This window comes from Octodon degus, unplaced genomic scaffold (assembly GCF_000260255.1).
Source record: "Octodon degus isolate 3935 unplaced genomic scaffold, OctDeg1.0 scaffold00024, whole genome shotgun sequence".
NCBI lineage: Eukaryota > Metazoa > Chordata > Mammalia > Rodentia > Octodontidae > Octodon > Octodon degus.
Genome location: NW_004524600.1, coordinates 18777669 through 18789730, shown reverse-complemented (window position 1 = coordinate 18789730; position 12062 = coordinate 18777669). Strand labels below are relative to the sequence as shown.

At 38.9% G+C, this 12062-nt stretch overlaps 1 protein-coding gene across 1 annotated transcript in view; it reads right to left on the bottom strand.

The window, feature by feature from the left end:
• Nucleotides 1-12062, bottom strand: part of Utrn (utrophin) — a 522813-nt gene that overhangs the window by 29125 nt on the left and 481626 nt on the right. Inside the window, exon 66 of the mRNA XM_023712207.1 lies at nucleotides 1-96. This exon is cut by the window's left edge and continues 10 nt beyond it. Coding sequence (XP_023567975.1) covers nucleotides 1-96 — 96 coding nt within the window. The remainder of the gene's footprint in view (nucleotides 97-12062) is intronic.

Here is a 12062-nt window from a genome sequence, read left to right as displayed (position 1 = left end):
GTAGCCAAGCCGAGGATGTTTGGCAAAGTATTTTTTTGACCTGAACTTGTTCTTTAGCACCTTTGTGAAGTCTCGTACGTCTTCCCCAGATGTTGTCTGTAAGGTTTAAAACATAAAAATCACACTTTTCACTAAGACTGAGGGAAGCAATCATTCACAATACAATCAATGAAGAAGTAAATTAAATATTAAAATTCCTTAACATAATTAAAGGCCAACCACTGCAGCTTTACGCGTTTGGGGAATAATACACAATACTCCGTAAACATATCACAATTGACACTCATCACTGATTACATCAAGCGATTTCTTTTTTAAATTTTCTGTCAAAAGTAAACCATTGCCTCAATGTTTAAACCTTGAACCAAAAAGTAAAATCAATTTTGGAAATATTCTTGGTTGATTCCTGCCACTAAAACTATCTGCTGTTACAAGGGTAGTACAGATGAAGCATTCCGAGCATAGCTTTAACTAAGCTGAATAAACTGGAGTTACCATTTGTTACTCTGGCTCCTCCCTGGCCAATATATTCTCTGGTCTGGAAAAAGAGAAAACATCAAGGAGGAGAGAAAGCGCACAGACACTGTGTTTTAGAAAGAATGCCGTGTCGCTGCCCTTCCTCAGCCATGCACACATGTAATTATTCTAATTGATCCAATTTTTTTAAGTGACATACAATGTTACTGTTTCCTTCTGTCTTTCAAAATGATTAGGGGGTTGGTGAGATGGCTCAGTGGTCTAAAGCACCTACTTAGAACAAGCTTGGCAAAGCACAGGGACCGCAGTTCAATCCCCCAGCACCACATGCCAGCCAGCCCTGCCCCCTGGTGGGCTGAGATGGCGCCACACACACACACAGACACACACACACACAAATAAATAAATAAAATTTTTAAAAAAATGATTAGTTACACTAATCACTTAAGATCAGAGGGGTGGGAATTCTGCGACCTTATTCTGCGACCTTATTCTGCGACCCTCTCCTCTTAGTCTATCCCACAAACTAGTCTCTAAGTCACAATTTTCTACTCACTCATCAACTCAGTATCAGCTTTTATTTGCAATGCAGTAACAACTTTAGTCCTTCTGGCCATATATTTAACATAATCTGCACAGAGCTGAATTAAAACCTTGATTTATCTGCCTCCTGTTTCCCTGGCCAACCTAGCACTGAGCAGACTCCCATCTCATATAACAGAACCACTAACTGAGTGATAAATACATTGTTTTATTCTGTTTAAATCTCCCTGCTCCCACCCATCTTTTCCTTCACTATAAGTTTGTTCCAGTCTCATACAAACTGGTTTTGAAAACTGAAATTTTAAAACATATAATTATTTTTTGACTGGGCAAGGTGGCGCATGCCTGTAATCCCAGCGCTTGGGAGGCTGAAAACAGGAGAATCACTAAGAGTCTAAATTGTATAGTAAGACCTGTAGATCTTGTACTAAATAAATTAGTATATATAATATGATATATATATGACATACATCTAATATATAATATATATATATATATATATATATATATATATATTTTTTTTTTTTTTAAGAAAGCCTGGTTCAGAGTCCAACCTTAAACAGTTTTGCTGCTTCCTATCTATCTACTCTCTACCTAAGTATGTTTGCTTCTAGTTTAAAAAAAAAAAAATCACAGGAACTTTTGATTCCACTCTAAGTTTGCAGAGGACAAGGAAGGTAAGAGTAAGACCAAGCTATTTATGTATAGTCTAAAATTTATTAGGTTTTCACATTACTAAAACAAATAAATACCTCCAATAGGGACAGTCTCATGCCATCATTAGAAACAGCCATAAGAGTCATACTGCTAAATCCTTCTTCGAATGACTGAAAATAAGCCATAATGATCTGAAGTTCTATGGATACAGAGTACCCTAAATGCAAAACAGACGTGCAGGGTGGAAGAAGCTATGAACAGACAGACAGAAAAATCGAAGGCCATCCTGTGGAGGAAGAGTTACTATGAGAGATGGTGTTTTGTAGGTATTATGACCTTACCAGGCAGAATAGGAGAAATAATCAGTAGGAAGTTGAGAATAAAAAATGGAAACATTCAGAGAAAAAAACTTGGGACTGAAGGAAACCAAAATGATATAGGTAACATCACTTGTAAGAATATTTACGACTCTTTTATTGGGTAGCACGCTGGAGATAATCAAGTTTATAGATACACTTGTCCTTAATGTCTTAGAAAGAAGAAAGGTGAAAAAAAGCTCTACATAATTAACATGCAAAATGAAGACCCCTATCTTAAGAATAAAATTTTAGGACCCAACTATTTCAGTGTCTTTGCTCAACACCTTTTCAGTGAACAGAGACGTACCCAATGAAGATACACACCGGTTTCACTTGGGTCACCTCCACAACTGGCGATATGCAGGTCCCAACCTCGTATGGCAGCAGTTTCCAAGCAAGGCCAAAGGCTGCTAGAGTAGGAAATGAGACCAGGTGGGCAGGACCCCGAGCTCTGCCCCCATCTGCCTCAGAGTACATTGTACAAGTCAGTGGTTTTGAGTATGTTCACAGAGCTGCCCAGCTATCATCACTAGCTGTCGAACATTTTCTTCAGCCAAAACAGAACCTACACGCCCAGGACTGGCCCTCAGCTCCTGGAAGCAGTCTATTTTCTTGTCCCTGAATCTGCCTATTCTGGACATTTCATCAAAATGAATTCATACATGATTTTTTACGACTGACTTCTTTCATTGAATGTAATACTCTTTTAGCTCATGTATATCTGAGTTCCTACAAGGAATCTTGCTTAGAGAGAGAAAAAAAAAAAGATAAATCATATGGAAGCACAAGTCTAATTCCATGTCACACATTAATTAGGTAAATATATTCAAAACAGAAGATTAGTGCAATATGAAACAAAAAATTCTCTCTCCATCCCACTACCTCATCACCAAGAACACACACCTGCCCACCTTCCCAAGGTGTTGTATCAAAGGCTGAAATTAAATTAAGTTTCAATTATGGTCACATTTTTTAAAAATTTGTGAAAATTCACACAGAAACTGACATTTTTTCTGATTAATTTTTATATTGAGGAAAAAAAAACCCTACTATTTCAAGTTGTAACCTAAGGGAATTAATTCCAGCGTGCTATAAACTTCATGCAATATTAAAAGAAAATGTGAGAAGTAATTCATCCCCAAAGAACTTGGGATTATATTTGGGTTAGCAAAATATAAGCCTTTGAAGAAGCCAAGAAAATGAATTAAGCCCAAATTTCTATCAAAAATGTTATAGTATTTATGAATACTTGGTCTAATTTTCTATTTAACAACAATACCTAATATTTCTCTATTTTACTGTGCTAATGCAATGGTTTGGTTAAAAAGAAGATCATTTATCTAATACAATGAGCATAATCGAATTCAATTCTACTTTCACAGTAGATATGATTTTTTGCTCATTTTTAAAAAGCAAATAAGTATTGCTATTATAATAGGAAGACGGAATTAAAGGAATCCTTATTACTGAACAAATTATTCAATATTTTAAATGGAAAATACATTTCTTGGAAAAATTAGGTTTTATTTACTGCTATACAGAAAAAGAGATGGAAAATAAAAGATTTGGTGGATTCTATTCAATGAGACGAGGGCAACATGTTTGTATAAAGCCTTCAGCTTTATAAATTGTTTTCTTTTAATCTCATTTAACCATCAAGGCCTGTAAGAAGATTATCATCGGGTATTTGACCTGCAGAGCAGCTAACAGTAAGCTTTCCAATAACTCTAGCCCCGTCAGGAAGAAAGCTGCTGCGCCAAGCCTAGGCCTTTGCTTCATACCAGGACTATGTAGAAAAACAGAACCATTTTTTAAATTTTGTAGGAGAAAGAAACCATGGCTCCTAACTAAAATAACAATGAGTATATTTTGCATTCACCATTCACTATAAGTATTGCTAAGATGCAACTTCGCTGTTTAGAAAGAAACACTGAAATCTCATTTTACAGATTTAAGTTCAATGTATATAGCATGTTCAGTACAAATATTAGAAAGAAAATACATACAAAGGAGTAAAAAGAAAAGACAGAAAACTGCCAGCTACTGGGTCACGCAAAGATAAGCATTCTTAAAGTTGGTGGTTGGACTGATTTTTATCTTTTTTTTTTTTTTTAAATGTATTTAGTACACAGTCTACAAGGTCTCACTACACAGATCAGACTTGTAGTGATCCTCCTGTTTTCAGCCTCCCCAGTTCTGGGATACAGGTGTGCACCACCACGCCCAGTCTCAGTTGCCCTCTCATTGAGCTCCGGGGCCAGTGTGCAGGCTGGGATTGAATCTGTTTGCAGAACAAGCACTTTAGTTCACTGAGCTATCTGGCCGGTCCTAATTTATATCTTTTTAATATATATACACAATGAATATATGCTGTATGAATTATTAGAAAGTGATACCAACACTTAGGTCAGGCTATGAAACTTTTTTAGATATTCTAGAAACCCGTCTGCTACTCTCAAGTTCCTTATTCTCTCCATAAAAATGCTTATCCTCCTTTTTGGAATAATTTACTTGGATATTAATAATAATTTATCATTTCAATTGCTATTGCTAAATACATGGTTTAATCTTGCCCGTTTAAAAATATCTGATGTGGGACAATTACTGATATTATCCTGCAGGTTTTGCCTCCATAACCATCTTTTCTTTAAAACACACCTACTGAAAAACCAGGCAATTTTCATGCAGTGTTTCTTAGAGTCTGGGTTTTGCAGGGTGTGTGTTTTCAGCGCAATGTGCTTGTCCTTAGTGCTCTGGACATCCTGTAGATTGACAAGCAGGTCCCGAGAATTCATCAGATTCAGATCTGATCTTCTGGCAAGACGGGTGGTGGAGTTTGGCAGCACTTCAGGAAGCGTACATCTGGTCATCTCTCTGGCATCTTAGCTGGTGCTCGTGCTCAAATGTCTGTATCTATCACTGGGAGTTGTACGATGTTGACATTCTAATTCTATCCTTAATTTTTATTTATTGGTGGAAATATTTTTTTATAAAGAAACATTCTTCTACATCTAGGATTTAGCTACTTACTGGTGTAACTCACTTAGGAAAGGCAGGATAAGTGCTTTTCCTACTTTTGTTGACCAATTTCAATATTAAATTGTTTTTCTAATATCTTCCAAAGGTAATCAATTTGCTTGTTGCTTTTCAGCATCCTTATGGACCCAATTTTATCATATCTGTGTGTGTGTCAATTTATCATAATTATTAAGATTCAAATTGTCTCATTTTGACTGCTAGAAGCTTCTTTCTACTGGCTTCTTTTATCAAGGGACTAGTAATAATTAAGACCTTTCTTGCTATCTAATACTACCAGATCTATCTATCTATCTATCTATCTATCTATCTATCTATCTATCTATCTATCTATCTATTGTTTGCGAACCAGGATTGAACTCAGGCCCTTGTGCTTGCCAAGGAAGTGTTTATTCTACTGAGCAATCTCCCCAGCCCCACTACCAGATGTTCTAAATTTACCTTGTATCATGTCTAGGCATTTTCAGCAGAAAGATGCATCGAAAGGCATCATTCCTCATGAGGTTACCCTGAAGTATCTGACTCACATCCCAATGGTGGGGCTTTGGCTTGACTTTTCTCTACTACTTCTTTATCTCCTTAATTCCATAACCAGAACATCCATTCTTGGGGACACAAGGTGATAGCACTTGACAGTTTCACAATTATTAATTTGGGTTTTCCCATATTATGCATACAGCAGTCTCAGACTACTAATACTACATCAGCATGACTCCTTGAAAGCATTAAAATCACAATACTTCTTCATCCTCCTCCCAGTTGCAAAGTAGTTGCATTATGTTCTCAGATGACAGCCCATTATACACTGTACTTTCTCCTGCGCAGCCTCATTTTGCCTGAGCGCTACAGGAAACTAACTAGTCAATGTCCTCCACTGGTGCCATGCTGTCTCTCCAGTTCTTTTGGTTGTGTGAAGCCTCATTTCCAATGAGCACTCGAAGGAACTGCTTATGTGTTGAAGACAGTTCTCCTACATTCATCTGTAGATACTGGAAAGTCAGTTGTCCTGGGTATAAAATCCTTGCTGCACCTGCTTTTCTTCTTGAGCTTCTTAAATGTGTTCCTTCATTAGTTTTGTACAAAAAGCATGATGATTATTTTTTTCCCTACAAAGTCATGCCTTTTCCTTTTGTATAAATAAGCAAAGCCTCTTTTCCTTTGCTTTGAAGTCCAATAAATGTAACGAGAGGTTTTGCTGTTGGTCATTCTTAGTATTCTGAGGTATGTCACCTACTGTGATACGCTCTTTCAGCAGATAGCTGTTTTATTGTTGTTTTGAGAAAAGTTTTTCTAGAATCTGCATTTTTAGCATTTGCTCTGTCCTCGTGCTTTAGGGTTTTTTGGGACATTCCACTATTCATTGACACTTTTCTGTCCTATCTTCACTATTTTGTTTTCTCTTGAGTCCTTTTAGTTGTTTCCTTTTCTTTAATTTTTTATTTTTTTGCACAGTTTGTTATAGGGTCTTGCTATGCAGCTCAGACTTATAGTGATCCTCCTGTCTCAACCTCCACAGCACTAGGATTTCAGGCAGGCGCCACCAGACCCAGTTTCAGGGTCAGTACGGCTCACCAGGGTTCTGGGGCCAGCATGTCATGTGGTACCAGGGACCTAATTCAGGTCCTTGCACTTCCCAAGCAGGCACTTAGACTGCTGAGCTATCACCCCAGCCCTTATCCTGACATTTTTATTGGTCAATCTCTTTTTGTCGTAAAATTTATTTTCTTACATTTTTGAATGTACTAAGTCTCAGGAAAGTTTCCCAACTTCACACAGATCCTTCTTTTGCTTCTGTATGGTATTTAAAACAATACAGCATGGCTCAGTCAGTTTAGGCTGTTAGGGAGGCATACCACTGGGTGGGCAGCTTAAGCAACAGAAATTTATCATTTACTTGTGAAGGCTCTGAAGTCCAAGATCACGGCGCTGGCAGGTCTGGCGTCTGGCAAAGCTCTCATCCCCGTTCACAAATGGCCACCCCGTCATTATGTTTTCAAATGGTGGAAGAGAGCTCACAGCAGCCTCTCAAAAATATTCTAACAGCCAATCATTTTCAAAGGCCTCATCATCTAAAACCACATCTCTTTCAGAAATAGGCTCCAGCATAGGGCTTAATTTCAGTAGTACGTTTTAGTACTGCATATGATTACACCTGGGCTGTAGGGAACTGTACACAACACATCTCAAATCTTCCCCCCTTCCCTTTGCCCTTTTTATTCTTCCAGCGTCAGACCCATCTATGTCACTTTTGAGGGACAAACACTCAGGTACAGCATCGCTAGAACTTCAGGTCATCCTCTTTCCCTTCCCAATCTCAAACACACACTTCACACATATACTTTACAAGACCTTTTCTTTTTTCTTTTTAACTTCTGTTGCCCTGAGCTGCTCAATCCCTACTCTGTTCCTAGGAAATTATACTCTACATGAAAAAAAAAAGTCCCCTTCTACAAAGAAGCCCCAGTGGATCAGGTCTGAGATCCCACAGAAGGTCGAAACACTGGATTTTTGCACACTTTTGTGTCTTGGGCTCTCAGACAAGCTCCTCCCAGACAGAGTTCTGCTCAGAAACCAGCCCTTCCTACTGTCTGCTGCCCTTCTCGGAAGTCTCCAGATAGCTTCACTTTTTCTCTTTCCTCTCCTATGGACAATGATAATCTTACAGGCTGTGCAGCTGGTGAAGGCTTGCTTCCACCCAGTTTTATTTGGGGGCTACTTTGTCATCTCTTTTTGTTGTAACTGTTGTCTGTGGAGTCTTAGTTTTGCTGTCTAGTTGCCCTCTCACTTTTAATGTAACTACTTTAACAAACAGGAGGAAAATGTCAAAGGCAAAGAGCTGCTGAATTACAAAATCTGCTCAAAGCTAAATCTGTCCACGCAAGACTCTATCCAAACCCTAGCTTAGACAATGCTGGCAGTGAACAGCGTCCAAACCCTGGAAATAATCTCGCGTGCGGTGGACCCAGGAGACTTTTCACTCCTCAAGTTCTACTATATCACCACTACCAGCACCAAAAAGAAAAAAAAAGGAAAGGATATTTTAATTTTTTTCTTCTCTGATTGTTCCTTAATTGAGAACAAATATAGATACTTCATGTGGCGCATAATTTCAAGTTACTGTTTTGCTTGTGTTTCTACATTACATATAAATCTATGTACCTTGCTTTAAATGGCTCAGTTCATATTTCAAATGGCATATGCTTAGCGTAAGTGCTGATAAGTAGGTACTGCTGAACTTCCAGAACACTGGCAAAGGGCTAAGCGGCCTTTACTTATTAATGTGAATCACAAGCAACAGCCAAGCTACATGGAGAACAATCTAACATTCAGATATGCTAACTGTACAATATTCATAATCAAGTAGGCCCTTGAATAAATTGCTTTACTACTTCACTCAAAACACTTCTACAATTAATTGTAAGGATCCAGAGTGGCATATACAAAGGGACTATTTACAATGACGTCACATAATCTCAAGGCCAAAACAAAGAACTCCTAATCACTGAATGATTTAACCAAAATAACAAAAAGAATCACAAGTAAACAGACAAAGCACATTCATTTTAAACCTTGCAATGTTTTGGGGATTTTTTTTGGCACCTCATAACTTGAAAGTGTCATCTATTTCCATAACAAATATACGTAAGTTGAGATTTTTAAAGTACAAATATAAATGCTTATAGACAGAAAGAAACGAGGTATAAAGACATAAATATAAAAACAACACCATCACTTAGCACATGGGTATGATAATGAAACAGTACCACTCGTATCATACATAAGTGCTAAAAGCATTGTTAAATAGTGTTCTCATTAGCAAGATTTATCTCTCAAATGAAGAAGTCAGCATTCCCAGAAGTATATATATATGCTTGGAAATAGTTTGTTATTCCTATAAGATTTATTTTAAGGGGATGCAAATGAAGGACCATTTTGTATCTGTATATACCAAATAGTTAGGATAGATATACAGCTCCTTTCTCTTAGTTCATTGAATAGAAAGATTTGTACTAATAGTGTTTAGACACGATATCATGTTTGCATCTTGTACTATGAATAACCACAACAAAGACAACAATATGCAATGTAGGGGCCGGGGAGATGGCTCAGTAGAATAAGCGCTTGCCTGGCAAGCACAAGGGCCTGAGTTCAATCCCTGGTTCCGAAAAACAAAAACAAAAAAAAACAAAAAAACAAAAACAAAAACAAAAACAAAAAAAAACCCAATATGCAATGTGTTAATTGTTGTAGCTGTCCTACTGACCTGTTTTGAAACTGTTTCATTGCTATTTGTTTCTCAATAAAATTAATAAAAAAATAAAATATCTTCTTCAAAAGGATTTATTTTAAGGACAGTCTCAATAGAGTTTTTAACTGCAAAATAACCTCTCAGTTTTTATTTAAGTTTCATTGATTCTAACCAGTTGAAATTCAGACATTATTGAGCTCCATGAGGGGGTGAAATCAGCAATTGAAGATTAAGTCTTTTGAGTCTCAATGGCAAACTATGAAGCTGAAAAATTAACTTTAGAAGAATCACCAACAGGGGCACATAAAGTAGGACATCACTTATCCAAAGCAAAATGCATTTTGCTCAAACCTCACTTTGAGGTGAGGCTAATGACACAATCTAAGTCCACTTGACATCCTGGGAAAACAATGTGAGGCAGACGAGAGAAAAAACTACTTGGGATGCTGAGGTCAGAGAAAAAGCAATGACGCTGCATCTTGGGCGTGCTGGCTGGCATCCCACATTCCATCCGAAGAGGCAAGGCTGCCAACAACCAATGCCGTAACTCACCAAGAAATGGATCAGCGTTTTCTCCGAGCTGATTTTCATGGCCTTATGATTGCACTGATGCTGGCAGCGGTGGGGATCACAAAGCTGTTGCTAGCTTTTCTGTCTTTGTTCTTTATGCTCTGTTTTGCATCTTTGCCAACAGTTTTGAGTTCACAAAGAGAAGGCACAATTTGGCCTTTAACTTAAAATTAAAAACCCTTTCTTTTTTCTTTAGCAGAAAACTGCTATTGTACAGTTTCTACCAATATACAAAACATAAAATTTTGGGTTATTGCTCCATTTGGACTTGTGAGCAACAAGAACATCTTCAAACCATTGCTGTAAACACAATTTGTGCTTCTTAAAAAAAAACATGTTACCAATCTGTTCTAAGTGGTATTAATTTAGTAAGTTCTTTTTCACAGAGGACTTTTTCCTGGCCTTCCCTCTCCTCACCAAATTGTAAAACAAACAAACAAACACAAACACCTATCAGCATGAAGCTCTTCAAAGCCAAAAAAATGAGCAGGAAAATATACAATACATTCATCTCCAAAGACAGAATACTGGAATCAGCTGATGTTGCTGACCACTCAGACAAGAAAACTGTGTCACTATGTTGTCCCTCTCCCACTCAAACCATCTTTCCATCCTAACCAGCCCTCTGGATCCTAGTACCTGCTTCCACCCTCCCATTTCCCATTTTCCCCACACAGATGGGGCCAAGATGCACGGGGTCTCCAGCTGCCCACCATTCCTGGCTGTGCTCTTTCACACACTGCTCTACAACTTACTCATAATCTCTCTTTGAACCTTGCCCCATAGAGCGATCCCAGCGCTCCCACGATGATACCCACCACCACAATTTCCATTACCACAGACACAATCTGTTCCTCACAAAGGTCACGTCCAAAGGAGACTCATACTCAACGGGCTTCAGTGCATGCTACCCCAAAATATGACATTTGAGAAAACAGGAGAAATGAGAGAATCATCCTGTGAACTTCTGCTACCCTTCTCTCCTGAAGGACCAGCCTTTGCAAGAGAAGTTCTCCCTATATTTGGAGGAAAGGAGAATCCTTTTGTCTCTCACCACCCCCTGAAGTTCACACTCCGAAAACTTGATCGCCAGTGCAACAGCATTTAGTAGTGGAAGCTCTAAGAGGTGGTGAGCTTGGAAGCTGCCCCCTGAATGACCTAAGACTAAGACTGTTACGGAGGAGAGGATGTAGGGTCCTGGTTAACTGGATGAGCAAGACCCTCCTCTGAGTCAGACATGCCTGCTTTCAAGTGTCATCATGCCATATAATGCTTTCTCCACAGAATGACACAGTACAAAGGTCCCTCCCAGATGGAGCCTCTCTATCTTGGATTTCCCAGCCGCCAGAACAATGACACAAGTGAATGTCTAGAACTGACAAATCAGTCTGTAAAGTTAGCAAAAAAAAAATAGAGGAGGAATCTCTGAAGACACAAAGACACAGCGGGACATGAGCAACTGCGCCTGGGAAGCTGCCCTTCGCCCCTGCCATCAGCTCCTACCCTCAGGTCAGTCTTACTTCCTGGGACTACCCTTACCAAGTCTCCCTTCAAGGTATACACAGGCTTGCCTGCTACCTGGATCTCAAGCTCCTTCTGAAAGCTCTTGATCCAGGAAAAACATTATTAATTAAATCTGTATGCTTTTCTCTTTCGAATCTCTCTTTTATTTTAGGGGCCTCACTCACCATCCAAAGATGGCAAGAAGGGACCTCTTCCTCTTCCCACCATTTCCCCCTCAGTTTCACGCACTGACACCAGTGCTGTCTCACAAATCCCCACTCACGGCGCAATGGAACACACGGCTGCCATCTTCCCTTCCAGAGATGCAGCGATGCCCTCTGAAGAGTCACGTCACCTCTGAAGCCTTCTGCAGCCCACATTAGACTCACACGGGGACTCAGCCATGTCTCAGGCCTCATCACAGCTCAGAATATCTTTAAGTTGAAAACCTCTAACCTCTCACTACCTGGAATCTTTCAAACTTTACTCCCCTTTCTTTAACTTGAATAAACGCTTTCTTTACCCCTCATTCTGATGCCTGGCCCTGCAACACCTCTGAGGGTTTGATGCGCGCCTGTCACAGTACCATCAATACTCTTACATTTTGCACTTTCTTGGCTTTCAATTAAATCTACCATCTTTTAATTCTAAAGCTGCTGAGCAATGAC